Source organism: Nuphar pumila, chromosome 6 (assembly GCF_984573655.1).
Source record: "Nuphar pumila chromosome 6, dmNupPumi1.hap1.1, whole genome shotgun sequence".
Lineage (NCBI taxonomy): Eukaryota > Viridiplantae > Streptophyta > Magnoliopsida > Nymphaeales > Nymphaeaceae > Nuphar > Nuphar pumila.
In genome coordinates this window covers 102,072,084-102,084,675 of record NC_143254.1, presented here as the reverse complement: position 1 = coordinate 102,084,675, position 12,592 = coordinate 102,072,084, and the positions used below count along the sequence as shown (strand labels likewise).

Genomic DNA, 12,592 nt, shown 5'->3' with positions numbered 1-12,592 from the left:
CATCGATCGGGTTTCGACCAGAGTTGGACCCCCGTTTGACCGTGAGTATCCTCCAAAGAAGGGAAAGATCGACAAGACTGTAGACGGTTTTGTTGATTGACAGCAACCTTCTGATGACCAAGTCGACACCAGTCAGGCCTAGTTTGACTGACGACAGCTCAACTAGGCTAATCCTAGGGCCTGCTTCGGCTCCCACAGGCGTGTGATGGGATTGAACCAATGCACCTCCATGGTCGAAAATTGGTTTTTCGATGATCTTATCTCCTTTGATCGGTCGTAGCTCTGTTGAGAACACCACCAAAACCACCACGTCGTTGCTTCCAACTATGTTTAGGGTAGCATGGTGTTGGGGTTCGTTGGTTTGGTTTGATGAATCCCTAAGGGAAGCGATCAATCGCTCGGCCATATCGCTGCAAAATTTTGATAAATCGTGTCAAATCTTTGAATAAATCCATGAATCTTTTTATCAATAATCAAACTTTTCTCCTTAAGTCTTTCTCATAGCTTGTGCACATTTTGATCGAGGCGATCAACATGCACATCTATGGATTCTACGATTTCATGCTTTGAGACATGCACCATCATGATTCCTGACTGGACGAAAGTAGGCTCTAATGCCACTTTGATGCAATGATATCACTTTGATGCAAATCGGTTACCTGATTCATGAAAAACTACGCTATGATCTATGGACTACACTATCAACTACAAAGAAAAAGCAATGGAATGGGATTTAGAGAGAGAAAAGAGAAGAGAGAATAACGTTCAAAATAATTTCTTCATTAAAAACTAATTACAAACTCCAAAATAATGTATTTATACTAAAAACTCCAAACCCAAGCTCTAGATGGATCCTGGATAGACCCAATATCCAAAAGTAAAATTCCAACTAAACACAAAGTAACCAAATCAATTTTGGATCTAAAATGAATCCTATATCTAATACTCCAACTTCTTCTCGCCTTTCATCTTCTTTCTAGATCGATCAAGATCTGGCTTTGACCCTGCATCAGTTCCTTAATAGTTGTGATGCCTTTTTTGTTATTCGTACTTGAAGCTGGATTTTTGTCTGGTATTCATAAAGCTCTCAAGTCTTTTCCTTGATGTGCCTAAGTTTTTTACAGTGGGTTTTAGGTTAAACAAATGACCATCATTACTCATCATATGGTCGGTAGCTCCGATATCAATAATCTATCTATCAATAACAAAAGATGTGAGGGCAAGAGAGTTACCTACTTTCTGATTTTTAGGTTGGTCATTGATGACAACCATGTCAGATTTGCACAGTTACTAGAGTTGTGAGAGTTCCTCAATAGTCTTGATGCTCTTTTTGTTATTCATACTTTAAGTTGGATTTTTGCCTAAGTGTCCATAAAGCTCTTAACTCTTTTCCTTGATGTGCCTAAGTTTTCTACAATGAAAACAACATGTTTTATTCGCGTCAATCTTATAGCATGGGACAAGTACTCCACCTAGTTAGGTGTGCATAGGGCAGGTGTAGACATCCCAAATTTGGACCTAGTAGTTTTGAGTCAAAAGGTCATGTTTCAAAAGTCAATTGCCCCAAGTCTTTTGGCATGTTCCAAACTTTCACTGCATTTTTGGCATTCAAAATGACACCCTAAAGAATTTTGTTTACAATGGAGTTGAAACTAGACGATCTTAGCTTTCAAATGTGATAAAAATCAAGTCATTTTGATACCTGAGTATAAAGTTTTGGCCAAAACAAGTCAATTTTATTAGTTGAAAAAACTTGTTTTGGGTAGGGTCCATTTTGAATCTAATTTTGACCATCAAATTTATCAAATTTGATTTTTACTTTAATGATGCTTTAAAGTAGAGGATGTTAGCTTCTTAATGCACTAAATTGTACCCCAAAAGGATGCATGATTGGGGAGATATAGCCAAAACAAGTTAACATGTCAGAGCTATCTAGGCATGTCTGTCTAATGACAAGTCAACTGTCATTACACCCAGACCAATTGTTGTCATACCCCAATTGTCATCAGAGGCCTCTCAATTATCGTCGAACCGGACCTAGAAACTCCACTTGTCGTTAGATAATTTAACTTATCGTCAGACAAAGTTTCCTAGTTTGGCCTTGGGAATTGTGGGAATGAGGATAAGCCTTAACAGGACCTTCAAAAACTGCTAAATTTCATTATTAGACCTTACATAATCCAAAACTTATCCTCTCATCCTACCAAAAACCTTGTTTCTTATCCTTTAAGAAATCATCCAACCAGTCAAAGCCTGCCACCTCAAATCATCAACCAATCATAGGGAGGCTATTGTACAATAGGTAAATTTGGATAATTGGATCCAAAATTCATCAAATAAGATCCAAAATCTACCTAAAAGCTATAAATTAAGGTCCATTTTTCTTCTTTTCAGCGTCTATGATCTAGAATTCAGTCCCTTTGAGAGTGTGAATGTTATTACTATGAGAACATCCTAGCCTTGCACCCTCACCTTGTTGAACCCACTAACCGTCCCCTAGGTCTAGATCCACTATTCCATTAAGTCCGTTCTACCAAACTTGAATTCTTAAGAGTCTTAATCATGCATAAGCTTTGTCAAATTTGTTATTCTCGTTAGAGTCATTAGGAGGGTTACATAAGTTCGTGGTAAGCTTCTTTTCTTTTCTTTTTCTTATTTTATTTTATTTTATTTTATTTATTTTAAAGTGTGTTTATCTCTAATTCACGTATTTTATCATTTTTTAATGTTTTTTTAGTGTTGGTGGTGTCCTTCACCATCAACCTCACTTTCCTTTTCAGGATATCTGATCAAGGTACGTCGGATTGCATGGCAAGAATCGTAAGATAAAAAGTTGCACTCCAAAATTGGTTGATCCCTACTCATCGAAAGAAGAAAGGCTCTTATTCTCAAAGAACTAAATCCTTGTTTCTCAAAGTCTATACCCATATCCATTTTTGAAAATATCTATTTTGAAAATTATTTTAAAAAATCTTCTACGAGTTTGAGAGCCTAGCTACGAGCTAGTCGAGCTGAGCCGAGCTGAGTATCTTTTGTTCATATTCAGATTGTGGGGCCTAATTTACAAGTTTGAGAGCCTAGCCAGGAGCAGCTCGGCTTGTTTCCTAACTGAAGCAATTCAGAGTGCAGCTGCATGCAAGTTGGGATCATAAGAGATTCATTTGAATCCAATTTAGTTAGGGTTTATTTAAGTTCTATTTAGTTTTGGGTCTTCTGATGTAATAGATACATTTTGGATCCAAAATAAATCTAGGGTTTCTCTTGTTTTTTTATAAATACTCATTATAAGGGTATCTGAAGGGGAGGTGATGAATTAGATTATTGAATATTATTATTTTCTCTGAATTTTCTTACAATTTTAATTATTTTTTTATTTTCTTCGAGTTTTGTTAGTAGGAGTAGAGTAACATAGAGTTTCTTCATGAATTAAGTTTTTGATTTACATCAAAGTGGTATTAGAGCCGGAGATCATCACTTCGATGAACAATCTTGTCAATTTCATCAATTAAGACGCATTCAATCTAGGGATTCGACAACACTATGCGCCTACTAGATTCTTCATGAGCCCAACAAATGGCAGAAACGAGTAGAGAGGTTAGGATGATTATGCAAGCGAGTGAAAAGTGACAAAAGGATGCAGATCGAAGATTCCTAAGGTTGGAAAGGTTGTTTGAGGAATACATGAAGCGTTCGAATGTATACTGAAATCAAGTGGGTGATTTGACGGCTTTGACGTCTATTGGATCTCATCCTCCAAATCCCCAATAACAGCACGGAAATTTTTGGGGACCCCTCGATCCGCACCCTTATCATAGGTTTTGGTGGTAATCGGTGAATTTGACTTCATTGATCCAATTGTGTTTTCGTCCTTCTCTCTTCTCACACTGGAGCACCAAAGGGAAGGTCTCCCTGTTGGTCCTGCTCCTCCCGATAGCAAGATGCCGGAAGAGATGGACCGGCGGGTAACCGCCGCCCGAGAGGAGGGGCTATGGTTTACCGCCCATCCTCCTCTTCCTTTTTTTAAGCCTACTTTGAGGGCAACCGTCCGGCCCAATGGTCACTTCCCGTCCGACGGCGGGAGGGGACGACGTCCGACCCTCCCACTGATGGGTGAATCCTCCCTACCACCAGTGGGGAAGGTTGTTGGGAAGCCTCATTTGATACCCGCGAGTGGGTTCTCCCATAAAAGGGAAACCTACCGACGGCTTCTCATCTAACAACCAGCCATCGAACAGGAGGGGCCGGTGGTCGACCCCCCCGATGGGCAGCCCTCCTTCGTTACCCACGGTCAAACAGGCTCTTTGAATCGGGTGGCCCGAAAAAACAGACCATTTTAGATCCGATCAGTTATATTTGGATCAAAAAGCCTTTATAGTTGTACATTTGAACTTTGACCCATATTCTTAAAGTGGATCAATTTGGGGTTGTTTTACACTAGGGTCCAAATGTTTGCTCTATTTATATCATTAACAAAATGGATCCCACCAACAACAACTTCCCTAGATTAGTGTTTAATTGATCTGCACTCCTTGGAGATTGTATGGCTTTTGTGGTTATTAGAAGTCGAGTGGGGTTGGAGGCAATGCAAGTGAGATCTCGACTTGAGGGAAAGTCTTCTCCAACCCAGGGAGAATGATGCAAGATCGGAGCAGCGTGCAAGTCGGGTTCACAAAAGATCCATTTGAATCTTAGTTATGGTTTATTTGAGTTCTATCTTGGATCCAAAATAGATTTAGGGTTTCTCTTTATTTTTTTTATAAATACTCATTAAGAGTGGTGATGAATCGGATTATTGAATATTATTATTTTCTCTGAATTTTCTTGTAATTTTTATTGCTTTTTTTCAAGTTTTGTTCATTGTAGTACACTAACGTAGAGTTTCTATTTGCATCACCAGTCCTAGTCATATGACGTATTCAGGACGATTCTCATTTTGGGCAAAGCAAACGTGCTCTTAATCAGGGAAAGGATTCATGTTATACAGACAAGATATCTCTCTCTCTCTATATATATATATATATCTGTCTCTCCTGTTTTTAGTTGTACGGATTCATTGTTGTTCATTTATTTCCCTGTCAAGCATAAGCTTGTCTGTGTTTGGTGGCAATATTCCACGCGCAAATAATGAAATTCAAAATAATCAGGCTTGCGCAAATAATTCAAAATTCAAATAATGAAAGTCGCGCACGCCGGAAAGTAAAGAAGGCGATCACTACCTCCTCCAGATCTCATCTAAGACTTTGAGCCCTACGAAAAATACTCCCTTTCCATCAATCTTTAGTTTGATTATTCAGACAGGAAAAGTTGGTGGAAACTGGAAAAACAACAAAAAGAATGCGACCAACTTTGAAGCTTCCCACCGACACTCACTTTTTTTCTTCAAGAAAAAAAAAAAACAAATCATATTTTATTAGTTTAATTCACCGTGCCCCGGGAGTAGGGCCGGTAAATGAGCCTAACAAGTCAAGCCAAGCTTGAAGTGCACAGGCCTGGGCTGTTCTTGTCGCAATTAAGTCGAGCCGAATTGAACATAGATGAGCTGAGCTCGAGCCGACTTGTTATACTGAAAAAATACTGTCTCGGAGCTGAAAGCAATAGACATACAACAAGGTACACTGTTTTAAAGCTGGATGAAGCAAAGATTTTATCTCTAAACCTATCGCTTACAAATAAATACTTCGTTCATTTGTTCTACACGATATTTATGTGACGTAGAACCTATTTAAAATACATTTTATCAGCCAAGCCGAGGTGAACACCCATTGTTCTAGTCGAGCCTACTTTACGAGTTTGAACGAGCTCGAGCCAGCAGCTCGGCTTGTTTCCAAGCAAGCCTTGGGTGGTGCAGTTACAAAAAAGTTGACATCTTCGTTACGTGTGGAAAACCATCATCACCACCACACTAACTGCTCAACCAGAAATGCTATTTTCTCCGGGATCACGGTGACATGGCATATCTTGCTTTGTCTACACGAGACTAGTGGTGGCAAAACCTGACACGACCCGCCAACCTGCTTCTTAGGTGAGTTCGGGTTTGGCTTAAAGGGGTTCGTGTCATAAACGGGTCGACTCACCTAACCTGTTTATTAAACGGGTCAGGTTCGTGTTTGTCACAGCCGACCCGTTTATTAAACAGGTTGGGTTCCTGTTGAGGTATGTTGACCCGCCAACCTGACCCGATTGCCATCCCTACACGAGAAAAAGCGTTAGGTGAGATGGAAAAGCCCCGGGGGGTTGGCATAGTGGGATGGGGCCTTGGTTACTAGGCTTGCAGTAAAGTTTTTCGATTTTCATGAAAGTCACCCTTCTGCGCTAGTCAACTCATAGCATAAGCCCCGGAAGCGCCTCAAAGTTTTACATTGTCACGATCATAGGTAGGACAGACTGAGCCAGCGCAACCAGGTCTTCGTGCTGGGTGAGGTTTTTTTTGGGTTATAAATAATAAAAAAAAAAAAAAAGACCTTGTTTTTTAGCTTTATTGTGCCATGAGAACGCCACCACGTTACGGCCACTCGCCACGTCATCACGCGCAAAGCTGTCGTAGGATGGTCAAAAGCTGAGCAGCCAGGCCGTGCCTGGAAACCACGGTTGAGAACTCGGGTAGGCACCAGTTAACCATGGTTAAGTGACGCGGTACAGTATATAAAAGGGTGGCCGCCTCGTACTGCTTACCTGCACCACGAATTCGCTGTATAGCACGAAGCTGTAGTATAACCTCTCACCAGCTACCACCAGCTGCGATTCGTTTTTTCCCATCTCCTTTTGCTTTTTTACCTCGGGCGCTGTGCCGGTGAGCTCGTTGTTGGCAACCGTCAGACGATGGGAGTGGACGGTCCGATGGGCTCCGGCAAGACCGTGTGCGTTACAGGAGCCGGTGGATTCATTGCATCGTGGTTGGTGAAGTTGCTGCTGGAGAGGGGATACACAGTCAGAGGCACCGTCAGGAACCCAGGTCTGCTTCTTCCACCATGCATGGGGAAATGAATTCACAACCTTTAGAAGGGAAAACGTGTATCCTTAGATAACGAGGCCTTCTCTATCTCACTTTTGCTTTCTTTTGTTACATACATAAGAAGCAAGGAAACAATCGTGATTTACGGGTTATGCTTGTGCAGACGACCCCAAGAACATGCACCTGAGGAACTTGGAGGGAGCGGGAGAGAGATTGATATTGTGCAGGGCGGAGCTTCTCGACTACGATAGCCTTCTCCACGCGATGAAAGGATGCCAGGGGGTCTTCCACACGGCTTCTCCGGTGACGGATGATCCGGTACTCCCCCACTTTCACTCGCCAATTTCATCTTCTTCTTCCTGATTATCTTTTCGCTGGCTATGAGACTTGAACAAACGAATAAAAAGAAGATTGAGAAGATGACGATCGTTTTTTCTGAAATCAAACAGGAACTAATGATCGAGCCAGCGGTTCAAGGCACCAAGAACGTGATCGAGGCGGCCGCGGAGGCCGGAGTCCGCCGCGTTGTCTTCACTTCTTCCATCGGTACGGTTTACATGGATCCCAACCGGAACCCCGAGGTGGTGGTCGACGAGAATTGCTGGAGCGATCTCGAGTTCTGTAAGAACACCAAGGTTGGTATATTGGTTGGTTTGTTGAACTTCTCCCAACCTATCATCTGATAACTCATCTGAATTTTTTCGTTGATCCCACGGCTTCTTCACATAAACGAACGAAGAGATGATGGTTTATATTAATTTTCAGAACTGGTACTGTTACGGGAAGACGGTGGCGGAGCAAAGCGCGTGGAAGGTGGCGAAGGAGAGGGGGGTAGACTTGGTGGTGCTGAACCCGGTTCTGGTGCTGGGCCCGCTGCTGCAACCCACCGTGAACGCCAGCACGGTGCACATCATGAAGTACCTAACGGGTGCGGTGAAGACGTACGCCAACGCGGTGCAGGCCTACGTCCACGTGAAGGACGCGGCTCTCGCCCACATACTAGTGTTCGAGCAACCCTCAGCGTCAGGCCGATACATCTGCGCCGAGAGCATGCTTCATCGCGGCGACGTGGTGGCCATCCTCGCCAAGCTCTTCCCCGAGTATCCCCTCCCTACCAAGTAAGTCTTTCAAGGCCCTCTTTTCCTTTTAAGTTTTAACCCTCACCTGTTACGACTACGAGAGTGGAACCTGAGTGAGGTGCAATCTAGAAATACAAGACCTAATATTCCAAATCTCTGAACCTCGATGGTGTAGCATCGTTACCATCCTTTCTCTTCATTACCAACATTGCATGAAATTATCGCCGTGGGAGTCTCCCGCGTGGCCTGCGGGGTGGTTGTGAGGGTGCTGAAATGAAAGCACCGGATCAAACCCACTGGTACACAGGTGTGTCCATAGCTTTCAGAGGTGGGCCTCGTTAGGCAGGGTCATTGTGGGGCTCCATCCGAGGTTTTCCTGGCTTCAACGAAGGTATCGTTGTATAACTGGTAGAAGTCTGCCTAACCCTAAAAAAATAGATATCATCACCTAAGTCAGTTGTGTGGAGTTTTCTAGACCGGCTTGGATCAGGTGCAATCAGATTGCACGTTTTTTATGTACGGATGCACCTGAGCACTTTCCATTTTTTTTTTTTACAAAACCTGTCAGCAGTAGGACTCAACTCCAGATTCGTTTTCAGCATGTAGTGGAGTGCGGATCAGGTCCACAACCGAACAAACAGTAACCCTCTCAACAAATGACAGCCGTTCATAATTTCGGCAAGATTGATGCTCTCGTTCTAGACAGCGGATGGCATCGATCCAAACTTTTTACCGGGGCTCATCCAGCTCTAGATGTTTCATTTTAGGGCGACGTAAAAGCTTCCAAGGTTCCTTGGACTTGATATGCTCTCCATGTAGGGTCACTTGAGCCATATAACATCAAGCGGTCGGGTATGTCCCAATCCTTACCAATACCGAATCTAGTAGGGTTGAGGCTTGATATTAAAGAAGGAGGTGACATTAACAACTGGCGAGAGATCCACAGGGTCCAATTAGTATACGGATCTAGATATGTTTTATTAAATTTAATTAATTTAGACTCTGTTTTTATCAGAGTTCCTATCAAGATCCGTATTTTTTATTTTGAATTGCACTCTTGCTAGCTTGGCTTACTATGATTGTACACGGGTTGTGCTGCAGGTGCTCGGATGAGGTGAAACCAAGGGCCAAACCTTACAAATTCTCCAACGAACGTCTGAAGGAGCTGGGACTCACTTTCACCCCAATCAAGCAATGCCTCTACGAGACGGTGAAGTGCCTGCAGGAGAAGGGACACCTCCCCCAACCCCAGCCCCTCAACCCAAACGTGTCAATCCAATAGAGCAGAGCAGCCCCTCAACCCAAGCTAGCTAGCATTAATGTTATCAAAAGTTGGAAATGTAAATGGCTCTATAAATAAAGCTAAAGAGCATGCATGGTGTTGTGCTTTGTTTACTACAGAGATGGGGCGTAGTTGTTTGTACTGGGAAATAGGGGTGGGCAACGAGTCAGGGCTTGCTATGTATCTTGCAGAATCTATTGAGGCCCTAACAGTTTAATGTTAAGATGCATTGATTTATGTAATTGATTTAATGTTGCCTCCCAAAGATCATAATCATGCCATGTTTTTAACACAAAAAACACGAGTCTCTCTCTCTCTCTCTCTGAACGCAACAGGGACAAATACTAACGGGGGCACCAGTTGTCTGGTAGGAGCAGGTAGTGTGTTGGGAGGTTGCAAGTTCAAAACCCAATGGCACGGTTGTATAACTGGTGGTGGTCTGCCTAACCCCAGCTTGCCTATAAAAAAAACACAGGGACAAAATCTATAAAACGCTAAAATTGGGGAGGGGGGGGGGGGGGGTTTGTCGAGATCAGATCAGGTGATATGTTAAAAGACTCAAAACACAAAATTTTGTGTTTTCAAATCACCACCCTCCATAGTTTTGATTTTAGTTTAAGCATGACATCAGCACTTTTTTGGTGGGCCACACTGTTTGTACAGTGAATGGCAGTGACGAAGGCCATGGACGGCAAAGCATAAAAAATTTGTGTTTTGACATATCACCGGATCAAATCTCGTTTTCTCCATCATATACTTAGAACCTGTGGGACCCACGTGAAGAAGGGATTCTTTTGCCCATGGATGTTTTTTTACGCCGATCGAAATGCAAATAAGAATTTGTTTTTGTTTGTTTATTTGTTTGTCCAGCATGAGAAGGAAGTTTGTGTCTTGGTTGTGGTGGCAATATTCCACACGCAGGTAATCAAAATTCAAAATAAACAAGCTTGGTGAGTACGTAGCTCAGTCGTGTAAAGTTGCACTGGCCGAAGCACAAAATCTTGTGATTTAAAAAAATCTATATTTTTTATATTAAGGATCTATTTTTAATAAATCGACAATGCTGAATATATAAAGGGTCAGATTTTATCAAGAGAACTTGAATCATAAGATTTGAGAAGGGTATTAAGTGTTGGTTAATGTTCAAGTAATGGATGCAGTGGATGAGATCATCCTATGTTCACCTCAAGTTAGAGTCCTCAAAAGTATGGGTTTGTTTTTAGTGAAATTAAAAAAAAAATTAATATAGTGGTTTTGTGAGTGGGTAGTAAAGTAGTTGTTGCTCCTATCTTTATGTTATTTTTTCTTTTAAATAGGTTTCTTTACCTATGTTATTTGATGTAGAGGAAAGAGAGTTAAAAAGTAAAAATCTATTATAATTTCATGTTTAGTGTTGTGTTCTTTATTTTTTGGTTGCTATTTTTGTGTTTTTGTTCTATTACAAATATACCTTTCAAATTGTGGTATCAGAGTCAGGTTGCAATCAAAGCTACACGTTACAAAAAGTAGTGAGAGAACATTGTTAAAACAAGGAGTTCTTGTAGACTTGGAGTTTGGAAGGATAATCTCTAAGTGAAATAAATTTGCAAACCGGTATGACAAATAACTCTAATACCCTCAACGTATCCCAATCGTTAGTGACGATTTTTAATGATGAAAACTATGAATTTTGGAATATTAAAATGAAGACTTTTTTTATCTCACAAGACCTTTGGGAGTTGGTTGAGAATGGTTATTCAGATGTTGAAGGAACTAAGGCAGCAAAAAAATCGATAAAAAAAACTAATGCAAAATAAGCTCAAAGGAAGGATGTGAAGGCATTGTTAATATTATAATAGGTAGTGTCCGAGATCATCTTTCCAACAATTGTCAGTGCTATAAAGTCAAAAGAATCCTGGCTACTCTTGAAGCAAAAATTTTATGGTGATAAGAAGATCACAATATTTCAACTTTAAAATTTACGAAGAGAGTTTGAGACATTTTTTATGAAAACCGATGAGTCTATTCAAAATTTCTTTTCTAGGCTCTCCACTATTGTGAATCAAATAAAGACTTTTAGTGAAGCCTCAAATGATCAAAAGGTAGTTGAAAAAGTTTTGAGGTGTTTTCTTTTAAATTTGACCATGTTGTTACTGCAATTGAAAACTCCAAGGACGTGTCTGTGTACTTTATTCATGAACTAATGGGGTCTCTTTTAGCAGATGAGCAACGTATAAACAGGTTATCAAAAAAATGATGGAGCATGCTTTTCAAACTAAAGTAGAAATTTCAAAAGAAAAGAATAGCAAAGATAATCAAAGGAGTAAAGGAAGAAGTCGAGGACGAGGAGGTTTTAGAGGAACCATTCATAGACGGGGTAGAGGTCGATGAAGATTTTATGATACTTTTCAAAGGAGTGATGCAACAGAAAAAGGTAATCAAAATCAAAATTTTAGAGGAGAGCAGTGTTCTTTTTTTAAGAAGTTTGGTCATATTGAAGCCAAATGTTTTGAAAAGGCAAAGCAACAAGCAAATTTTGCAGATGAAAATGAAAATTGGTTTCTTGCATGTATAAATGCTAATAGTTGCAAAAGTGAAGTGTGGTTTGTAGACAGTAATTGCAATAACCATATGACTGGTGATAGGAGTCTTTTTAAATATATTAATGAGATCGTGAAACTAAATGTGTGGTTCGGGAACAATAATAAAGTGAATGTTAATGACAAATGAGCAGTTGTTATCAAAACAAAATTGAGTATAGAACGACTCATCCAAGATGTGTACTATGTTTCAGGTTTAGCCCAGAATTTACTTAGTGTGGGGCAATTGGTTCAAAAAGGCTACACTCTTTTATTTGAAAATGATGTTTGTGAAATTAAAAACAAGAATGGTGTACTTCTTGTAAAAATTAGCATGGACCAAAATAAAATGTTTTCACTTGAAACAATTAAGATAAATGATTGTGCCTTCATGGCAAATGCTCGTGATCAATCTAAGATGTGGCATATAAGGTATGAACATCTTTATTTTAATGGTTTGAAACTTTTATATCAAAAAAATATGGTGTTTGGTTTACCAACCATTGATTGCACAAATGAGGTGTGTGAATGGTGTGTTTATAGTAAACAACATCAATCATCATTCCAAGTTTGGAAGGTATAGAGAGCTAAGCAACCTCTTGAATTAGTTCATGCTGACATTTGTAGCCCCATGAGAACTCCTTCATTAAATGATAACAATTTTTTTTTACTTTTTACTGACGACTTCACTAGAATGAGTTGGGTGTAATTTCTTACTCAT

General features: G+C 40.6%; 1 protein-coding gene across 2 annotated transcripts; it reads left to right on the top strand.

The window, feature by feature from the left end:
• The first annotated feature begins 6,671 nt into the window (after positions 1 to 6,671).
• On the top strand, positions 6,672 to 9,578 carry LOC149835449 (cinnamoyl-CoA reductase 1-like). Of its 2 annotated transcripts, XM_090008526.1 has the most exons (5): positions 6,672 to 6,952; positions 7,116 to 7,270; positions 7,402 to 7,587; positions 7,718 to 8,070; positions 9,133 to 9,578. In XM_090008526.1, the coding sequence occupies exons 1-5, from the start codon at positions 6,820 to 6,822 to the stop codon at positions 9,311 to 9,313; spliced, it is 1,008 nt and encodes a 335-aa protein (XP_089864652.1). In that variant the 5' UTR covers positions 6,672 to 6,819; the 3' UTR covers positions 9,314 to 9,578. The 2 variants fall into 2 exon arrangements, with proteins under 2 accessions (XP_089864652.1, XP_089864653.1); XM_090008527.1 differs by lacking the exon at positions 9,133 to 9,578 and having other exon boundaries at positions 7,718 to 8,074.
• Positions 9,579 to 12,592: the final 3,014 nt, after the last annotated feature.

Bases quoted from the DNA above. Each gene is read 5' to 3' on its own strand.
- LOC149835449 (XM_090008526.1), top strand. From the start codon at position 6,820: ATGGGAGTGGACGGTCCGATGGGCTCCGGCAAGACCGTGTGCGTTACA. The intron at 6,953-7,115 runs GTCTGCTTCTTC...ATGCTTGTGCAG, and splicing joins AGGCACCGTCAGGAACCCAG to ACGACCCCAAGAACATGCAC. The intron at 8,071-9,132 runs GTAAGTCTTTCA...GTTGTGCTGCAG, and splicing joins GAGTATCCCCTCCCTACCAA to GTGCTCGGATGAGGTGAAAC.